The 23411-nt window shown below is 30.0% G+C and overlaps 1 protein-coding gene across 2 annotated transcripts in view; it reads right to left on the reverse strand.

Moving 5' to 3' along the window:
- The window catches only part of LOC145305193 (serine/threonine-protein kinase PLK1-like), an 82721-nt gene that overhangs the window by 23881 nt on the left and 35429 nt on the right, over positions 1–23411 (reverse strand). For both annotated transcript variants that reach the window (XR_013874525.1, XM_080146740.1), the window contains exons 4-5: positions 22432–22533; positions 677–810 (exon numbers count right to left, since the gene is read on the reverse strand). Coding sequence is in view for 1 of the 2 variants with exons in the window: in XM_080146740.1 (XP_080002866.1) it covers positions 677–810; positions 22432–22533 (236 nt within the window). In the remaining variant the exon portion in view is untranslated. The remainder of the gene's footprint in view (positions 1–676; positions 811–22431; positions 22534–23411) is intronic.

The following is a 23411-nucleotide window of genomic DNA, read 5'->3' on the forward strand; positions in this document are numbered from 1 at the left end:
GTGGGATTGTTACTGCAAAAGAGTGCAGCAAAGGACAGAATAAAAAAAAATTTTCAATAGGCTATCCTCAAAAAAAACCTAGTATTAATTGACTTACAAACATAACCATTCCAAAGCTTAAAATCATAGGTTGAAAAGTTTGGACACTGCTAATTTTAACCAACAAAGTAACATTAAATCAAACGAGTGGTACTTGATTTTTCTAAAACTACTATTATCTTCAGTCCGATGTCCCTACCCTCCTTGAAAATCGGAGTAGCTTTCTTAAAATATTCAGCTATTATCAACCAACGTTTCAATAAGTTTTCAAGTCACCAGAAAAGAAAGAAAAAAGAATGGAATATTACTTTTTTAATATAGTTTGCCACATTTATTTTCACAGAACCTAAAACTCATGTACACGCAATTTATTCTGCGCAGAGAGAGAGAGAGAGGGAGAGGACAATTGGATGTTATTACACTAGTCCCCCAAGTTTTTATCAAACGTTTCACAACAACTAATTTTAATCTACAGAAGGTAAAATTTTGTGAGGCATCCTTAGGCATGTACATTAAGTTATCGGCCATTGTCTTATCCCTTTAGATCCCTATGTATTAAAGGAACTGGTGACTGAAAAAATACGTGATTAACACAACTATTACACACGAATCATATTAAGTGATTTACTAACAATACCTGTGTAGTTCAATTTCCCGCGTAATCTTCTCCTTGTGATGAGGTTTAGAGATTCTGGATTTGTTGATGATCTTGCCAGCAAACAGGCTGTTGGTCTGCAGGTCTATCAGTTCATGGACCCGGGCGAAGCCTCCCTGAAAAATAAAATAATCATTAACACTCTATTATAATACTAGGGGCTCTGTAATTAAAGGGGATAAAAATAGATTTAAACCATCCCAGAACCTATTGGAACTTTTTTTAGCAATAAATCAAAATTTTAAGATTCAGACAAAAAACCTTACTATTTTAGAAAATGTCTGTCTGTTTTTCACATGATAATATAGGCAAGAGTAAAATCTATAGTTGTCTAGGCCAGGTTTTTGTCTAATTCTATTTTTAGGAAGTAAAGGCCAACTGTACAAAAAATATTTCTTTCAGGTATGGATTCGAAACCGATTAATATCCGTTGAATTATTACCGGTTCTCAGCCATACTGAAAATTATGTATTGTATAGAACGCATTACAGATAAATTTACAGGAATATTAAAAAATTTTAAAAAATGTTTTTTTTTATTTTAGCATCAGCGGAAAGCTGTCTATAATACGATGTGATAAACTATCGAAGCCTTTACATTTTCATATTTCTACATATGAACCGTAGTAATTATCATTTAAATAAATATTTTAGCAATTCTAATTAGCTAATATAAAATCTATCTGTCCAAATAAATGAAGAACGTTATTTGAAAATTGGGGGGAGGAGGGGGAGGGGAAAGGGCAGTGGGATGTAATTATTTGAAAATTCTAAGAATTGTTTTTGTTTCAGAAGTGTGTGTGTGTGTATGTGTAGAATAGATCAAATATAATGAGATATTTAGCTTAGTTATTTCTTCAGGAAAGTATGGATATGCATTATATTGTTCATTAAAAATGTCCAATGATGATACACAAAATTACCCCTTTTGAAGTTTACACATAGTGGTTGAAACTTATGGACACTCAACTTAATGTATCAAACAATCTAAATTCAATAAAAGTCCCCAAAGTTGTTAAGCCAACGAATATGAAAACGTTATCATAAAACGTTGGGGACTAGTGTAATAACCACCCCTATGTTCCCTCCCTTCCTAGTTCAAACAGAACTGTTATTATTTGTTATTTTACATATCTTTTTATCCCTGCAATTTGCAATGTAGGGGGGATTTTTAACGCATTTTATTTTTAAGGGAATTATGAAAATCTATGCATGAGGCAAAAATTATTTATAAATTCTATAAAATATGCTGTTTTCATTTATCTATGAATATTATATTTTTTAGTACCAACGCTACTATATAACTAGGGTTATTTTATAAGGGGGGGGGGGGGGGGGGAAGTTTTGACACATTTGCGTAAACAGGGAGTATAGGCTTTATCTTTGGACTGAGAGGATAGGTTATTAGGGATAAAATCATTCTTATATGATGAATTTTCCCAAGTTTTGAGATTTTTTGGATAGGCCTCCAGGTTCCGGAGCTCCAGGCCTCCAGGTCCTCTCTGTACAGGTAAAAATTAAAAAAAATATTTTTTTTTTGAAGAGTTAGAAGTCAACCTATAAAACAAAATATGCATATTTTTGAATGTTATTCACATATTTAAAGAAAAAAACGCATATTTTGTTTCATAAGTTGACTTCTAACTCTTCAAAAAAAAATTTTTTTTTCATTTTTACCTGTACAGAGAGGACCTGGAGGCCTGGAGCTCCGGAACCTGGAGGCCTATCCAAAAAATCTCAAAACTTGGGAAAATTCATCATATAAGAATGATTTTATCCCTAATAACCTATCCTTTTCCAGCAGTGTCATTTCCAAAACTTTGGAATAACTTGAGAAATGAAATAAGGCTTTCAGACTCTGTAAAGAAATCATTGTCCATGATTAAAAAAGATTATTTTTTAAATTATAAATCATTTCATTGCAACAAAAGAAAATGCTTTTCCTGTAAGAAATAAAATCTGTACCAACTTCTGTAACTGTAAATAGTTATTTAGTCAACCCACTTAATTATTGATCTATTAAATTTGTGTAAATATCTTTATATAATAAATAATTTTTGTAATTCTCGCTATAAATAAAATAATAAATGAAATCAATTAAAGGGGTAAATTTACGGCCTACTCCAAGGCTTAATTACTCCTTGCTATGCAATTTTTTAAAATATGATTTTATATGTATATTTAATAATTTAAATGTATTGCATTAGTTAATAAATTCTATTCTATTCTCTCAGTCCAAAGATAAAGCCTATACTCCCTGTTTACGCAAATGTGTCAAAACTTCCCCCCCCCCCCTTAGTCCATAGCTATGTACGTAAAAATCTAAAAAAGCTTTGAAAATAAGATACCATAGGTAAGAGATAAGACAATGAATGATAAATTGATGTATATTCCCAAATGATAATAAACAAAGTTATTCCTGTAAATCAAAATTATTGGTTGACAAGAATAAAAGACCGTATTCATAAAACTTTGGTTACCAACAAATTATGAGTCCAATGTCTCCTCCCTCACTGTTGTTACCTAATCAAGGTTGTATAACAGTTAGGGAGTTGAATCCATTTTTATAGAAGCAGAAATATAATCTATGATTATGGTTTTGACCCTCTAAAACTGTAATCTACTTTTCCACTTTTCCCTCTCTTGGTGAAGATATCTTCAACGCCTATACGATTTTTGAAATGTAAGATTCTACTTTCCCTTCTCTTGGTGAAGATATCTTCAACGCCGATACGATTTTTGAAATGTAAGATTCCACTTTCCCCTCTCTTGGTGAAGATATCTTCAACGCCGATACGATATTTGAAATTTAAGATTCCACTTTTGCCTCTCTTGGTGAAGATATCTTCACCAAGAGAGGGGAAAGTGGAAGGGTAGATTACAGTTTTAGAGGGTCCAAACCATAATCATAGATTATATTTCTGCTTCTATAAAAATGGATTCAACTCCCTAACTGTATAATAACAAAACTAGTCCCCAATCTATAATAATATAATGTTATTATATCATTATGCAAGAGGGAGGAAAAAATAGGTTATATTTTTTATTATTTACACTACTCCAAAAACATGAGTTTGAAAACTGAAGAAAAACCATGCATTTTTTCCCTGAATTTCAGTCTTAAATTAAAATTTAACCCGCCATAAGTACCTATAAAAATACAAAATTATAAAGGGAATACTAAATTTTTGATACAATGACTTTTTAAAAACAAAAACAAAACACAACTGTGGTTATTACAAAGTTTTCAAAATCGTGTTACAGGGAGGAGTGAATATTGCATATGAAGGGTTGAGAAAATAACCAATATCTAATAAGATGATTAATCCTATGGCGGTTATATAACAAAATCTTATTAGTGTGATAATAATAATATGTGATTATTGTGATTTCTATAAATAAAGCAAGCAAAGGATTATCTTTTTACGTAGGTAATTTCAGTATTTAAATTTTAGAGCATAAAAGATCTTATTTCTAAATGTTTTGTATGTACTGCCAATAAATCACAGTATATGAAAAGCACACAAAAATAATCAACGAGAAGCTCTTATACAATGACCCATTGATGTACTTCTACGATGATAATAAACAAAATTAATATATAATAAGTAACCAAAGTTGGTAAAATTTAAGGCACCATAAAAATTATCCACAATCCATTATCCACTCCATCTCTGCTCTTATAATATTAAAATCTAGCATAAAACATCTTTATATCAAGATGAAAAATTATCTTTTGCTTTTAAATAATCCTATTATATAAAGTAGTAAGCGTTTTTTGTCTGTCCTGAAGGATCTCGCTAACCGCTGAACCGATATTGTTCTCCTTTACAGTGAAGCTTCTTATAGGTCCTGGGAAGGTTTTAAACAATTTTGGGGGAGGGAGTCTTCACCCCCTTCCCCCAAAAAATATTTTTTTACTCTTTTGAAATTCAAATTTAACATGGGATGAGGTCAATTTTTCCCCCTCCTGCCTTAAGTGCCCCTAGAGGCTACTAGGGGCGTAGCCGCTAGTATAAAATAAACAAGGAAATTTTAGAAACAAAAAAGTTATGGTATATTCCCTGAACCGATTGTTGGACCACCAAGTACCCCACACAAACTCCTAATACTGCGGCTATCTTTTTTTAAACCTAAACTAAAATAATTTTTACCCCAGAAAAGTGTATTTTTGTTTTACTATCAGCAATGATGATAAACAAAAATTAAAATAAAAATTATTGGTTGAAAAGTTTTGACACTAATAGTTTGAAACTAACCTATGCAAATTCAAAAATTGACCCAATGTTTTTGAGTCAAATAGTAAGACAACGAGGTTATAAAACTTTGGGTACCAGTGTAATTTACACTCCAATGTCACCTCCCTCTCTGCAAATAATGGCATTGTAAAAGCTACATATATCGCTATTCTTATAATGCCTACTTGAATCAAAGATCTTATTGTAGACAATCTTAATGTAATTTTAGAACAAATGTAATGTTTTAATTAAAATTTAATTTTCAAGGCATTTTCTTTGTTTGCAGTTTAACCTCTGCTTGATATAGCAATTATTATTGTTCTTGTGTCTTTGTGCAAGCGTGTTTTCTTGTTATGTAGAAAATTATTTGAAATAGCAAAAGTCATTTATTTTTATGGATCTTAAGGATACGGCAATGGCCGATAAATTGATGTATATCCTTACAAATAGTGGTTGAAACTTTTGGACACTCAACTAAATGAACCAACCAATCAAACTTAATAAAAAGTCTCAAATTGTTATGACAACGAATAAGAGAACATTATTATTAAACTTTGGGGACTTGTATAATAACTTTAAATGTAACTTTCTCGCCTGCTATGTTAGATAGACGGCTTAATTGTTCTTGTGAAGATTACCTATACAAATGAGCATCAAGTATATAATTAACTTCGTCAGTTGGGTGGCCGTTCGAGCAGTTTTGAAACAAATACTATAAAATAAAATACATTCTGCTCCATAAATGATTAGTTAAAAATTTACCCAAAAATATTTTCTTTATAATATATTTGCTAAAATTAAAATTTTTTTTTAGGTTGTTTTTATAAATATCCACAAAATAAAGAGAAATACCCCCTACATTGGAATTTAAGTAATTCTATATGCTTCTAGTTTATATACATGTATGTTCCTTTAAAATAGATAAAAAGCGTTATTTTTTTTAATTAGTCAAACCTCTCGATAAGGCATAGCATATAAAAACCATATATACAATTAAGAACTATGACGTAAGTCTAGCAATTGGAACTACAAGAGCAAAGTAAAAGTATACATGTAATAAGCAAAATTGTCCTTTTGCTAAAAAGCAATTTTGTATTTATTGTATAAACACCTGTCTATATACATATATGTATATGTGTGTTTGTAAATTATTGCAATTAACAATAAACAGAATGTTTCCCCAATTTTTTTTTTGCTAAAAAAAGTGTGCGTAGTTAAGATTGAATTAGATGCATAATAGTACAAACAGTTAAAATTTTTGGATTGGTAGGTATAGTCTATAAATCTAATTTTCTGACAATTTTTAAGACGATTCCATGAAGGGAGTGAGGGAGGGGACACTGGACTGTTAATTACACTGGTTTAAAACTTAGGGTACTTAATTAAATCTTATTTGAAAGGATCCAAAAATAGTAGTGTCAAAATAATCAATAATCTTATACTAGAGAAGGGGTATTTTTAAAAATCATCATTGGTAATGTATTCATTAATTTTTTATCTTAAGTCTTATCACTTAATTCCCTGATTCCTTGGCATTTATTTTGCATCTTTTACTTGTTTTTTAATGTGTGTAAATTTTAGTTTACTCAGTTTCCCAAGAATCATTCGGGGACAGGAACTTGTATTATGAAGTAGTAGGTAGTGTGTTTGTATGCCCAGTAAGATCTCGTGGATGGCTAGGATAGTTTAATATTGATTCTTTTAAGGTTTCAGGTTATTAGGAGGGGTATGTCATTGTCAACCCTCATAAAAGATAGGACAATGAGTGGGGAAAAATAACACACTAAATTGATATTTATAATATGTTAAAAAAATTGGAGGTGAACTATTTGAATAAAAAAGATAAAATTCAATTATTTTTTTTTCTATTGTCCTATAACTGTATTTATCACAAATCTATGAAACTCTATTACAGTGTTTTGGGGAGGAATAATGATTACTCTTAAATTAATAACTCAATTGTTAAAACATAGCTTGGGGGGAATTTAAAGATGCAATTATCATAAAATCTTTTTTTTTACAAGTCTTAATATTTTTAACAGGATTAATTTTATAACATTAAACAACATATTTTTATACAAAATTATAATTAAAAAAACAATAGGTAAGGTTGATAATTGAGTAAGGATTTGTGAATTAAATTAATACATTTTTAAGTTTAAGAAGACTTTAATCTTCCACAAAAATTGACCCATCCCCTACCCCCTATCACTATACAAGAGGCTATAGTAACTTTTTCTTATTCATTGCATCAACAACTTTGGGGACTTTTCCTCCATTTTCTTCATTAAGTTTTAATAATTTTGAGATTAATTATTGAGGATGTAAATCAATTTATCGACCATTGTCTTATCCCTTTAGACATCTATTCAAGCTTTTCTATTCTAACTATTCCTAAGAAAGAGAAAAAATAGAAAACTTATTTGAAATTTAATTAGAAAGATTTCATTCAAGTTTTCAATTCTTATTGTTGAATAAAAAAGCAATTAATTAAAAGAGCTCTTTTGACAAGATATATAATAGTTCTTAACTATTTTTTATAAATATAAAATATTATAAAATATTAATTAAGAGACTTAAAAGTAAAACTAGGGATGGCAATACGTCAAATTTTTGGACCGGATTCGGATTCCGGATTCTAGCAATATTTTAAAAGGTTTTAAAAAAAAAAACTTAACATATGTCCTAAAAAATAATGTTCCGATAATCGAACTAGATTTTAAAAGATATTATATACAATGATGTAATCTTTGCCTTCAAAAAGGAGGAGTTGAAAGAAAAAATCCGAATCCGCAATAAAAAAAAACGTATTCCGGATTCGAATTCCAAAATTGGCCTAAAATTGGGCGGATTCCGGATTCGGATTGCCAACCCTAAGTAAAAACAATAGATTTAATCTAGATACATATTCTCTCAATAAGCCAAAAGGAAAACAATGGAGTAACAATCAGGCCACATTATTAGTTTGAAACTGTACAGACTTTGTTGCGAATAGGTTTGACAGCTTATAGGGCCAGTTTGTCCATCTATATCTACTATATTTTCAGCTTATGCAACGGCCAACCCAGGTTATGAAAGTACCAAACTATGCATAAAATATGTGAAATAATTTTATTATTATTATTTTGTATGCTTATGTTGGAAATTAAATACATATCTATCTATCTATATCTATTGGGAAATTGTTTGTAAGGGGTGTTTAATAAAGCTTTCTTTATCTGTAGGTTTATTTTGAAAGTGTTAAATTAAGATTACACAATGATAGCTTTATTTTAAATGATAATTAAGCAGGTATCTAAAGGGATAAGACAATGGACGATAAATTTATGAACATCTCCAATAATGATACACAAAAATCACCCTTCTGTAGATTTGTGGTTGAAACGTTTGGCCACTCAACTAAATAAACCAAGTTATCAAAATTCAATATAAGTCATCAAGTTTGTTAAGCCAACGACGAACCCCAAACTGTCCCACTTTGAGAAAGACGATTCCAGTGACGTCATATACGTTTAGGGAAGGGGGTAATAAGAAAACGTTATTTTAGGGACTAGTGTAATAAATAGCCCAATGTCCCCTCCCTCCCTGATAATTAAGACACCTGCAAGTTTTGTCTTACAAAAACAATTAAAGAAGATATTCTAATGTAAAATGAATTTTTTAATACTAGGAACCTCTATTAACATGTTTATGCCTTCAAATTTTGTTTGTTTATGTGTAATTTAACCCTAACAATAATAAGAAGAAATAAGAGTTGTTCTAATGCCAACATTGTAGTAGGGAGGGAGGGGACATTGGACTGCATTATTAACTTTGGGTACTTATATGACATCTTGATTGGTTGGCTCAAACTCTTCAGTCAATAATATTATCTTACATTGTCTTATCCCTTTATATGATTCATGTTCAGCTAGCAATTCACCTCCACCCTATCTACACCCCCTCCGATCTGATTAAAAAAGGGATAAGGGGAAGGGAAAAGCCAAACAAAGATTTATAGGAAGGGGCAAGGTGATAATTAAGACTACTTCAATAACAGAAACTAGATGTTCCATCAATAATGTCAATAAGTTAGAAATATTTGGTGGAAAAGTTTGGACACTGCTGCAAAAGCTTTTATAAAAGCAAATAAACGTTTGAACCCAACAAATGAGAGAATGTGATTAATAACTTTTTTATAAAAAAAATATGCGATACTTAGAATATAAATGTGGTGTTTTGCGTGGACGTTTGACAAGGTAACTAGACCCTTCTGCAAAGTTATCCCTATGTGTGTGTGTGCTTCTGTCTATAAAGTACAGCAATTTACCTACTATAAGATGTACCCTAAATGACCTACAAGGGTTGTAAGACCCCCAGCATATAAGAAAGTAGGTAAAAGAAAAAGAAGGGGGTAGCATTTAATAATTTAAATTATTTTATGACCTTAAAACAAAAGTTTTGTAGTATTGTTTGAATACCATTTCAGACTATTGAGATGGGATAAACAAAAAAAATTGGATACTTCACAAACAACCCCCCCCCCCCCATCCCTCCTCCCCCCTGAACATTTCGCCCTCAAAATGACAATTAATACCCCCCCCCTCCTACATTTTAATGACATCCCTTGACCCCTCTTGTTTAGAGTTAACCCTCTAACTTGTTGTTTCATTTTAAATTGATATTATTTGTTAGGACTTAAACTGTTTTCGTATTACAGTTTTGGACTGAAAATTGGTAACCAACGATTTATCATTTGTTGGATTAAAATTTTGAGAGTAAATCATGATTGGTTAGTACAAACTAACAATTTCCACAAATAAAATTAATTTGGGTGTATAATAGTTTTTCTCGTATTAATTCGAATCCGGTGGATAGGAACCGGTTCTTATCAATACGAAAAAACTATCCAGCTTTCTACGAATATAGAAATGTACAATCATAAGATTAAAACTAGTTTTTTTAGCCGGTGCCTTCGGCACCTCGGGGCTAAAAAAACTAGTTTTAATCTCATAATTGTACTTTCTATATCCGCGGAAAGCCGTTTATAATACGATGCGAGAAATAACTATTCTCGTATTCATTCGAATCCGGTGGATAGGAATCGGTTCTCATCCATACGAAAAAACTATGTCTAGCATCGTATTATATACAGTTTTCTACGAATATAGAAATGTACATTGTACAATCATAAGATTAAAACCAGTTTTTGTAGCCGGTGCCTTAAAAAAAGGATTTTAAGACCATTTTTTCCCTCTTTCAATTTGTATTACATAAACAGACAATGAATTATAGATGAAGGACAAAGCTTAATGAAAAACTTGCATTAAATATTCCTGTATTATTTACATTTAGAAATTGTATCAGTTTTGTTCATATAAAGCGACCAATTTATTTTAAAAATTTACAGCAAAAAATCCATATAATCATCTATTTTATCAGACAATATATCAAATTTTTTCCGTTAAAACGTTTTTATAAGTGGTAGTGAAAACAAATCCTTTCTAATATATGCAGGGAGGAAGGGGACGTTGGACTTAAAACGATACTGGTACCCAAAGTTTTATTAACTTTTCCTTTTATTCGGGGGCTCAAACGACTAAAACAGTAACCAAACCTTTCTTCCAATAATTTTAATCTACATAAGTGGTAATGTTCTTATCATTGGGGGATGTAAATATCAGCCATTGTCTTATCCATTAAGCTTTCGATGATATTGGAAATGTCTAATCCTAGATTGGCCCAATTGGCAAATAATTACACACCAATAATTAATCTTATATACATACATATGCGAGAAAGATTTCAGGGGTTGGACAATGGATAATAAATGGTGTCAAATCGAACTGTTTAATAATTCACATATGAAAGATTTGTCTGCCATTGTTTTTCCCTACCTTCCCAATACTTTAGTTACCAATGGCCGAAAATTTGTTGGGTTATATTTATTAATCATTCTACCCTTCCCTTCTTTAATCTTATGCTAGGGGTGATTTCTCTTGGGAGGGTGGTGGTACCCTCCTCCGAAATAGATTAAAACATTAACAAGACTCATAAGAAGCTACACTGTAAAGTATAACTATATCGGTTCAGCGGTTAGCAAAATACTTCGAAACACACAAACAGACATCCTGTTACTTTTATATAAGGATAAAATAAGAAAATTCTAATAAAGGAAATAGGTATAAAAGTTAATAAATTATCAATATGTAGCATGTAGGGTTTTATATAGGAAAAGGTATTCAAGAAATCATATATAAGAATACAATTAATTAAAACAGAGTAATATTGGAGGGGGGGGGGGGGGATTTTCATATTATTTGTCTTTATTAACATGTATCAAAATGTTACTTTGAACTAAATATCAATTAACATAAAAATATCGTGATTATTTTCTTCAAATTTACATGTCATACGTTTAAAATGAACGATGAGGGTAAGTTAAGTGTAAACCCCCCTTCCCGCCCCCTTTAATCATAGTTTTATTTACATAACCATTTTATATTTAAAATCCTGAAGAAGTGCAACTAATTAAAATAGTATTAAAGGATTTTCTTTAGAATTTTTAATTAGATTTTTTAAATACTGTAATTACAAGTTTTTGACATTTGACATATTTGCATTTTTTAATTGCAAAGCTACTATAAAATTCTATGAGAGCTTCTAGAGGCACTTTCGGAAAGTGGGGGGAGGGGTAGTACCCCTACTTTACTTTACTTTTCAAAAAGAGAGAAAAAGTTTTTGGGTTGGGGGGGGGGGGAGTGGTTTCCCTTCTCCAAAATAGTTAAAAACCATCCCATGACCGAAGAGATGATTTACTGTAATGGGCAACCATATTATTCTAACAGCTACCGAGATCCTTAGGTACACACCCAGACAGACATCCTGTTATTTTAATGAAAGGTAAGAAATTATAATAACCAAAAAGCAGACATAAATAAAAAAACACACAAGCGAAGTAAAAAAAAACACATAAAAAGCTGTAAGTATTAAATTAAGGCCTAAATGACATTGAGTTATGTTTTTGCCTGCAAAATTAATGATGGCCCATCAATAACAATTTTATATTTTCAGGCATCTAATAGATTGCCAATACAAAAATTCTTAAAAGGTTTAATTTATTGAGCTTTTTTGCTTTGTCCCTAGCGTTCAAGGACTAGGTCACAACCCCCTAAAGTATATCCTAAGTTGTAAACGTTTTTTGTCTGTCCCAAAAGATCTTGCTAACCGCTGAACCGATATTGTTCTCCTTTACAGTGAAGCTTCTTATAGGTCCTGGGAAGGTTTTTAACTATCTTTAGGGAGGGTTCTACACCCCCCTCCCCCCAAAAAATATTTTTTTTTAACTGTTTTGAAACTCAAATTTAAAATGGGATAAGGCCAACTTTTCCCCCTCCTACCAGTGCCCCTAGAGGCTTCTAGGGGCGTAAACTCTAGTTTCCTTTTAAAGTAAAGTCCAATCGGTCCAGTAAGTCTTAAGCCTCAGAAGGACACACATACATTGTTCTACTTTTTTTTTATCCTTAGGTATATTCCCGGCTTTCTTGGAAAGCTTAATAAAAATTAAAGTTTTACTAATATGTCAAAATATTATGATTACTAATTTTGTGTTTTTTTTATTTAGAATGGTAATAAAAATAAGGATTTTTTTTCTTAAGTTCTATTAAGTAAATTTTTGTAGCTTAGAAACAAAGACGTTCTCTCATTCGTTGGTTTAATCTGAATTATTTGCTTCAGAATAAGAGTGTCCAAACTTTTCAACCAATAATTAATTTTCCTTTGTCTTATCCCTTAAGATCTATGCCAAGAACGAGATAAATTAATAGCAGCTAAAATAATTTACAAATTTACAAAGTTGTTAACTAAATACTTACTGTATAAATTGTATTATGAAGTTTTTTTTTCATTAATTACATTCATTGTAACTTTTCAGGGAAGTAAGGATAGGCAATTTAAATATTAATTTCTAAAAGTATAGCTTAGTTTTATTAAACTTGTGAAATTTTAAGGAAAATTATTTTTATTTTTCACTAACCTATCCCTTAACAATTTATCATAATAAAATAGAAAGCTTTCGGAGGTAAAATATCCAGAGATTTAAGGATAATACCTGCAAATTTGTGACTTTTTACCAACCAATCAACATATAGAATGGTATAAAAGATTAGCAACTAATCTTTTTTGATATAGATAAAAAATATTTTTATTGTTCCTTTGAAGCCTTGTATATAAAAGGGTTTACTTTTAAATAAACAATAATATCAGTGTGCTATCAATTCTGCACAAATATAACATTATCAATCAATTAAAACCAGTGATGCGGAGCCGTTTGATTTTGTTGCAGCTCCGGCTCCGAATCCTGGCTAAAATCAAGTATATTTTTGACTTTTGAAGGTTTTAAAAGTTCAATTTTTGAAAAAAATTAATTTGAAATTAAGTTTAATCAAGGTATAAAAAATCTTTTTTTTTCCAGATAATATTTTAGCCAACCCCAAACCAAAACCACATATTATTAAAACACACATCTTATTTGATATATTCAATTATGAGAATGTGAATACAGATAAGAAACATTGCGGAGGGGAAAGAACACCAAAAAATAATAAAAGGCCTTGGAATAAATATGAAAAACAGACAGGTTCACACAACATAATCAAAGTTAGAAAAGTTCGAACACTAATGGCTTGGAAATAATCAAGATTTAATCAAAGCCTTTGAGCTAACAAATGAAATCATAAAACTTTGGGTACCAGTTAAAACGGTTCGATGTTCTTTACCGTTTTTTACTTTTAATAAAGGAGTTTAAAAATATTAGAATTAGTTCATTTGACAAAAAAAATTATTATGTATCGTTAAGAATATAAAATAAAAATACTAAACCCTTTTATTTTCGCCAATAATATTAATTGTATGTAATAATCATGCAAAGTTGAAAAGCATAATATATCATTAAATACTTTCTTAGCTTAAATAAATAGTACAACATTATGAAAAGCCAAGCTTTTCAACGTTTAGGTATGTCTGGACTGATCGTTTATTCAGGCATATTTGAATTCAAGTTTGCGGATTCCTTTACAAATATCCTATATTCTAAGAAGCGTAGTAACTCTATAGGTAAAACATCATTCTTTTTAACAAGAGGAGAAACCCAAGTCTAATAGGTACAATTTCAAAGCTGTAATGTCTTAAGCTTCGCTTTTATGGATATTGCCAACCTTGTTGCAAGAAAGTATTATTTAATATTTGTTTTAAAAAAGAACATTTGCTACTTTTTTTCTTTAAATAAACAAAAATCTTGCTATTAAAACTATAAAAAAAACACTTCCAAAAAAATTTAAAACAGCTGCTTTTCGTCATTTAGTTAAACAAAAAATGTTTATTTTATTACAATTTTTTAGTTGATTTTAATTGAAATATTCAAACATTTTTAAAGGTGTGATCTTTCATTAAAAGACATACCCAATATGTTAATAAACAAAATAGCCAAACAGGCGACCGGTCGAACAGTTTCAACCAACCAATCAAAATATAATAAAAGTAACCAAAGCTTTTGAGCCATTAAATATGAATGAACTTGGGGATATAAGTATAATTTAGAGTTCAGTGTACCTTCCCTCCCTGTAATATAAAAATGAATCGCATGAATATTATACATACAGCATGACCCTCAAAAAAGTATTTTTAAGCATCTGCAGCCCTTATTTCTCAATGAATTATTAAAAAATGCATATGTCCTTGTTCTCCATAGTATTCCACGTAAGTAGATATAAAAATATTTTTTTTACCTCCATTAACACCGGAGATTTTTAGAGCTAAAGTTTTGAAAAAGTGACTGAGAAAAAGAATTTTTTTTTGTTTCTCTTATTTTTTGGATGGTTATATTATGTTTTTCTGGCAATTGAATAATGAGACATAAAGAAAAACAAGTTAACTAAATATTTCTTTTTTATTACACCTAAAAATATCAATTTTTAATGGCAAAAAATACTACTGAATGAATTGATTATTTGCAAATTTTAGGTTATTTATTAACCCTTATTTATAGAAAAGGATTAATTATGACAGTTGCTCCGCCTACTTTTCTGACATCTCAATTATTTAATAAGGGGTAAATTAAGCTTTTTAGACTAAAAAATCATTATGTTTTATTTTTATTTTCTTTATAACTTTTTTGTTATTAAAGTTAGGATTGTGAAACAAAAACAATTTTCCTGCTATATTCATAGAGATTTATTTGGTTTTTTAATCTTAAACAATTTTGCCTAATAAGTAAGTTTTTCAAAATATCATTAAACTAAAAAGACTCAAAAAATATGTGTAAAAAAATGCTTTTTACTAAAAAACTAAATTTTTTATTTCATTTTTGTATAAAGTTTCTGCTAGTAACAAAAATAAAAGGATTTCTAGCTTAATTTTGCTAAAAAGTCGTATCATGTTAAAAGTTACTTTTTCCTCAGTCACTTTTTCAAAACTTTAGCACTAAAAATCTCCGGTGTTAATGGAGGTAAAAAAAATATTTTTTTATCTACTTACGTGGAATACTATAGAGAATAGGACATATGCATTTTTTAATAATTCATTGAGAAATAAGGGCTGCAGATGCTTAAAAATACTTTTTTGAGGGTCATGCTGTAGTTTAAAAAGCATGTATAAATAAGATTAATTGGTTAAAATACTTCAACATTGTCGTGTCTACCAACTTTTTTTAACGGAATTTCTTCGAAACACCCAAAAAATAAGGATTTGAAACATTCGATGCCAGATTTTTTAAAAAGGCGAAAAAGTTGAGATTAATTTAATGTCGATTGCCCTATATAATTATCAAGCGGTTACATCTAGAGGATCTGGATACGAAGGGGTAGGGAACGACAGAAAATAGCTTCAAACAATCCATTGAAGCTTCCCTATTAGTAGAACTCGGAAATCTTAGGCTATAGACAAAATGCATAACTACTTTATATTTAAGAGGATAAATATCTTTTAAATGTGTACACATTTTTACATATTCGCTATCTAATAATTTCAGCTGTTAGAAAAAGAACACCGTTTTTTACACCATAGAGAAAATTCTACATTTAAAATGATGATTGCAAGAAATTTTCATATACAAATGAGAAATTAAAGCCAAAGAATCTACTTTGGGAGGGCCTTGTCAATAAATACCTAAATATGACATTTTATTAGTTGTACTGCTGTAGTGTTTTCGTGTAAAGGCCCGGGCTAACAAAACTGGTATTAATATTCATGGAAAATTGTCCGTAATACGACTCTATACATGATTTCTCAGTATTACTAAGAACCAGTCCTAATCCAGCGGATAATAATCGGTTTCAAAGCCATACTGGAAATATTTTTCTATCCATTTCTTTCGTCTATGAATTTGAACCCTAGGTTGTAAAAAAGCCTTCCAATTTTGTATTTGTCGTGTAAAGACCTTTTTAGCCGGAACAATACGGGCAATATTTCATAAGAGCAAAATATGTAAATAATCCTTATATAAAAGTAACAGTATGTTTGTATGTCTCTAACCGCTGAACCAATATGGTTCTGATTTACAGTATTGCATCTCATACATAGGTCCTGGGAAGGTTTATGACTATTTTCGAGAGAATGTCTCTGTAAAAGGGGCCATTATTTTAAGAAAATCAACTTAGTTTTTTATGTTATCTTGAATGCACACTTTTTTATTTTAAAAAAGACCCCGATCACATGACAGGGCGAAAATTCCTGAATAAATTTTTCTTTACACCGCGCCATAATACACCACAATAATCATTAAAGGGGTGACATACAGAAATTTTAGTGTGTAAAAACCCTAATAACTTTTCTTAAATAAAGGCGTTTTACAATAGTTACAACTCTATTAAGACATAAAAATAAAATAAGAAGAAAGTTTTTTTCCTTTAATGCTCATATTCTGCTTATTTCTTTATTGGTTAAAAAGTTTAGACACTACATGTTTTGTAAACAACCTCTCAAAATTAAATAAAATTACTCAATATTTTTTATAAGATAAAACTGATTTCACAATAAAAAAGCAAACTATTTGAAATTAGATTTTAGCTTTTTAATTTATATCTCATTTTAAAATATATTTTATATACTTCCCAAATATACTTAATAAATCTTCAAAAATAAGGGTTCAAACTTCAAAAAAAATCCACTGAATATTTCTAATAAAATATAACATTCCTAATTTTAAATGGTTTTATAAAGTGCTAATTTAAAACCGTTAAAACAACCAATAGCAAAATGTATTTTTACAAACGGGTGGGCCAGAAAAATTGTCTAAAACAACCCAGAGACCTATGTAAACTTTCCAATTGGGAGATCAAACGGATTAATAGTTAGCGAGATCTAAACATACAAAAAACAACCAATTAATTTTTTTATATTTTTTAGCTGTTTTTGATAAAATACTTGTAAGTAAGGCTGGCTATAAATTTAAATAAAATATAAAATTGCCGTCATTTATATTCTCTCACTTAACACACTACATTACATTTATATAGGGGCGTGCACAGGACTTTAGTAGGGGGGTGCAAGAGCCCCTAATTATTTTTGACACCCCCTAAAAAATTGAGTAGGTATAGTTTAAAAATCAACAAGTAGAGATAAAGAGATGCTTTAATTACATATAGTATTTAAGGACATCAAAGTTTTTTTTTTTTTTTTGGGGGGGGGGGAGTAAACACCTCTTTATCCATTCCCCCTGAACGTCTATGTATTAAAAAATTTACATTTTAAAATTCTTATTTTATATTTTGTTTAAAGCTTAAAAACTCAATAAATACTAACCCAATAGGGTTCCCTACTTAAGGTAAGCTTCACATAGATCCTATTTCATTTTCAGAATTTTGTCTTGTGGGTTTTTATGCTTTTTCTATAGCCTCTAGATGCTAGGGGCGTTTCCGCTAGTATTTTATAAACCAATAATAATAAAATTAATCCTTTTAGCAGTCCAGAGGTAAGATTTTTTTTCTATTTTGGGCAAGATTAATTTTACTTCCATTAAAAAAATATCTTTCAGAACTTATTTGGCATTAATAGTATCTACTTATTTCGTTCCCCAATTTTTTCCAATAAATATGTTGCACCTCTACAGGCTGTGGAAAGTATTATAATTTATTTATTAGAATGATAGAATCGTCCTATTGAGGTAATCCCTGCTTTCAGGGTTTCTGATCCGGATCCGCAAGGATCCGCATATTTTCGAGTTTAAGGATCCGGATCCTTGGACTCAAAAAAATGCGGAAAAAATGGAAAAATCTACCTAAATTTATATAAAATCTCAGACATTCTCTTGATGAGAGCCAATCTTTAAGGTTTAGGATCAGACTTGACAATTAAAAGTATTTTTGACTTCGAATTAAAGAATAAATATTTTTTGAAAAGTTTGGTGATTTTATTTTTATTGTCAAGGATCCGGAACCGGATCCGGTAGGATCCGGATCCGGATCCGCACTGACCAAATTTGGAGGATCCGGATCCGCAAAAAAATCAATGCGGATCCGAAACCCTGCCTGCTTTGCTTACATAATCGTTAAGACAATATATTTTTTTGTATAAAGATAATATCTGTATAGATCTTGTCAACCACTGAACCGATATGGTTCACCATTCAGGAGAAACTATACAATATCAATCACATGCTTGTTGTATAATATCATATACAAAACTTGGAACGGTTTCAGGCTATATATTTTAGGCTTAACTCTCTCTCCAACTTCAAACAATTTTTGACACTGGGATTTAAAAGACCTGTACCAAAATACTATCAATCTAAGTAAATGTACTTCTATTAGCTATGAAGCCAAGAAATAGACTTTCTTTCAATATCTACTTATACCTACAATAACAATATAACTTAGAAATGGATTTATTATTTCTTGGATCTTACATCAGATTTTCATGTAACCTAACAAAAAACACTTGCAGCTGGCTAGAATAACGATACACCCCATCCCCCCCTACTGGATGAACGAACTGACCAATTAATTATATTCATGTTATAATCCACGTATATTAAACCAAAATATGAGAAGACTGGAAAAATGGCCATTAGGAAGAGACAAGCAGAAAAACAATACATTTCGTTTCAGTAAGTATAATTATTGAAGAGACAGAAAAGTTTCGGGCTGAATGGTTTTCTAAAAAGTACATTAGAATGTAAAGAATAATTGTACCCGAAGTTTTAAATTTACGTCATTTGCACGCATAAAAACATGGATACTTTTGTTCTATCTTGATTGGTTGATACAAACTATTACTAACCACAAATTTAAAGGGGGTAATTTTGTTCACTGTAAGTGGGTATCAACATTAATTTATTCTTCTTATCCCTTAGAATCTCTGACACTTCATAGATGTAAAAACCTATAACAAAATGAATAATAAAAACTTATAAAACAATCCTTTAATTAAAATAATATAAAAAGTTCCTTAACAATGAAAAATAATTAAATAAATCTTATCTAACTAATTTCTTTTATGCTATGTCGAGCTATTTGAAATTTAATTCTTTTCATTTAGAAGATCCTAATTAGCAGTAAAATCTTTTGTTTTTCTTTACAAGTAGCGCAGCTACTCTAAAATTAGGTTTAGTTTTTACGTCAATGATGAATATATCTTTAACGTAATTTTTTAAGTTTTAGAATTGTCCAAGCGATAATTCCTGTAACAAAAAAGTCTTTAATTTAACATTGGATTTTTTACACCAAAATTTGAAAGATGTCTATATTACCTATGCTTTTGAAATAATATACCTCGAGCAATTAGGCACAATTATTCATTTCTGTTTCTTCATCCTTGTTTAAATGTATAACAAGAGTTTTACAATTATTTGATGGCCCCTCTGTGAATGCTTGTTAAATTCTATGTATATCTAATTAGGATGCATATATGTCTGTTGCTTAAGATCTTTTAACGGCCAAGTTAATAGATTTTTGCTTTTTGTCAGGTGTTTCATTAATCCAGGGATCTTAAGGGGTTATAGTGAACCGTATATTTTTTGCTAGTTAATGGGTTAAACTGTATTTATATGGCATATATTTGGAAGAATTTCAATTTTCTACCACTTAGTCTTGATATTTTAAAAACTACGTGATAGAATATTAAAATTCTTTCAAATATATGCCATATAAATGTAGTTTAACCCATTAACCAGGAAAAAATATGCGGTTCACTAAATCAAGTTCAAATGCCTTTCGTGAAACTACCCCTTTAGGATTATTTGAGAAAAAGTTCAGGCACTGTTGGTTTTTACTTTCCCATCCAGATTTAGTAAAAGCACCAATAATAGATTATGCTTATAAAGGGTGTAAGTTTAATTTACAGTCCAATGTCCCCTCCCTCCCTGCTAATTCTTTCCAAATATTTCTGATTCTAAACCAATACACAAGAATTGGTAGATTAATCAAAACTTACAAGTTTTTTTCAGGGATTTTGAGGTATAAGACAATAAATTGATTAACATACTTCATTGATAATAAACTTAATTAACCCTTCTGTAGTTGAATATTATTGGATAAAATGGTGGGTACTTCTAGTTTGAACCAACCAATTAAGATTCATTGTAAGTAACCAAAGTTTTAAGTCAACCAATAAGGTTAAAAAACTTTGGGTACCAGTATCATTTACAGTTCTATGTCCCCTCCCTCCATGAGTAATGTTACTTTTTTCTTTCACAATGATAATAATTTCCTTTTTTTTTTTTATACAAATAAAAGTTTTTTAGACTTATCGATCTATAAGTTGTTTTATTTCAGAGTTGGTTTGTTTATTACACTAGTCCACAAAGTTTTATAATAACGTTTTCTTATTCGTTGGCTTAACAACTTTGGTGACTTTGAAAAATTTGATTGGTCAGTTCATTAAGTCCTGTGTTTAAATCTACAGAATAATATTGTTTATCATTATTGGGGATGTACATCAATTTATCGGCAATTACCTTATCCCTGGTTTCATTTAAGCAGTAAAAAATCTTTAAAATTCCTAAAAATACAGAAATTCATAACTGGTTTCTATCCAACATATTAAATAAAATAAACATTAATAAATTAATGTCCATACCAATGATTCTGAAAAACCTTCTGCAGATTAAATTAGTGGTTGAAACACCCAATTAGATGAGCCAACCGATCACAATCCACTTAAAAACCTCCAAGGTTAAGCCAAGAATTAGAAAATGTTATTTTATGACTTTGGGGACTTATGTAAAAAAGACAGTCCAATGTCCCCTCCCTCCATGGATATATTGATTTTGCAGCTTAATAACTTTTATTAATAAACTAAAAACTTGTTACAACTTTGGTTTCTAAAGTCCAAACATTCAAAAATATTACAGTAAATTATCAGTGTATTCTGAACTGTAATAATATTGTGTTTTCTTGGATGTTAAAATTGAAGAACCAGCTGTAAAGGTTTCATGATAGCCAATGGTTTCATTGAGAAAATTAAGTTGATTGTGACGTGGATACCAGGGAAAAAGGAAGCTTCAAGTGCTCTTCAAGTGACATTTCTCAGGGATCTTAAGGGATAAGACAATGGAAGATAAATTGATGTATAACCCCATTATTACACAGAGTACCAACAGGTTTATGCCAACAAATGAGATAAAACTTTGGGTACCAGTATGGTTACAATCAATTGTCCCCGAAACCACTGAAAATTTATCTTTTAAATATACCAAAAAAATCTGTAGGTATAATATTTCGTAAAAATCTCTTAAAAATCAGTGATTACTAATTAACAATCTAAACATTTTCCCCTAACTTTCAACTTATTTATGACGTTTTATGTCTAGTTTTTTTCTTTATGAATTGACGTTATTAATATTCGGATATTATATAAAAGTTATGATTTTTGGTTTTGTCTTTTCCTTAAGTACAAATGTTAGTTTTTACAAATACCAACCAATTTTAGTTTAATAATAATAAATTGAGAAATAGGCATTAAATAACTAGATTTTAATCGACAGTATGCCTTTAGTTTCATATTTTCTAACATGTACCTTTAAAATCATATGCAACCTTAAAAGAAGCTTATTTTTAGAAAATCAACAATTTTAGTTAACTCTTGCAACTTAAGCCAAAATCATTTTTCTGAAATGGTAACTTTTGCTATCACAAATTTAGGGTATTTAGTTAAAGCTCAAGTTCATAACTAACATATTTATATTATTTTCTATAGAGATGTTTAAAGGATCATTACTCGTTAAAGGCAAATCGTGATAATATTCCTATTGGGCAATAGTTATTTCTCGCATCGTATTATACACAGCTTTCCGCGGATATAAAAATGTACGACTATATGATAAATACCAGTGTTTTTAACTCCGAGATTTCGTAGGCAAGGGCTAAAAAACTGGTTTTAATCTTATGATAGTACATTTTTATATTTGTAGAAAACTGGCCATTCATAATTTTTCAGTATTACTGAAAACCGGTTCTAATCCACCGAATATTAATCAGTTTGGAAGCGATAGAAAAATGCGCGTAGCTATCCTATAATTCACACTCACCTTTCCCAGAAACCTTCCTCTGACATAGTTAGACATATCAGTGACATCGCTGATGTATTTAGGGATCTCATGCTCGCTCTCCCCGCTGGTGTTCAAACCTTCCTGAAATACAAAAAATAATAATTAGAAAATTTTGGTAAATGAATCTTTTAGTGGTTAAACAAAAAGATATGATTTTTTTTTTGAGATATTATACTTAATAGTAAAATATTTAGTTTCTTAGTCCTTTCAAGATCTCATTAACCACTGAGTCGATTAAGATATATATTTTAGGGAAGATTAACATAGGTCACCGGATGGTTTAAGCTATTTTTCTGCTAATCTAATTTCTGCTAATGTTATTTATCTAAAAAGTGCAAAAATCCGTCAAATTTAATAACACTTTCTTATATTTGTCTATCTAATATCTATTTGAAATTAATAGGAGTATCTATGCACTTAATTTTCAACACCCGCCCTTTTTTTCATAACTTTCTACATTTAATATTATCAGTCATAGCTGTTCTGTAATTTGCTTTGTTAAAAAATATTTTATTAAAACTAAGGATAAGACAATGGACGATAAAAAGATAAAAAGACAGCCCTAATTTCATTATTAAAACTTCATAAAATGAATATGGTTTTCAGAAATATTCAAGCTCCAAACGCAAAAAGGCATCCTTGTCTATTTTCCAATTTGAAATTCTAACGCGTTGATAATATGTTTCTTTTTAATGTTTTGCAATTTTTCTCGTTATTGCATATTAAATTGGCAAGTGAGCAAAAATTGCATTCACGATTAGGGCTACGGCGGTTTTTGCACAACAACAAAAAGTACTAAAATAAAAACCAGCTAAAAAACGAGGATGACAACATCCATAAAAGCAAAGCACTGAAACGGTAGGACAAACGTGTACAGTGTCATAACTGAATAATCAGAATATAAAAGTATAAGAGTAGAAGCAAAATTGTAAGTAAATTTGTTTGTGGACATACATTTT

This window comes from Acartia tonsa, chromosome 14 (assembly GCF_053477335.1).
Source record: "Acartia tonsa isolate MP-2025a chromosome 14, ASM5347733v1, whole genome shotgun sequence".
In the NCBI taxonomy this organism is placed as follows: domain Eukaryota; kingdom Metazoa; phylum Arthropoda; class Copepoda; order Calanoida; family Acartiidae; genus Acartia; species Acartia tonsa.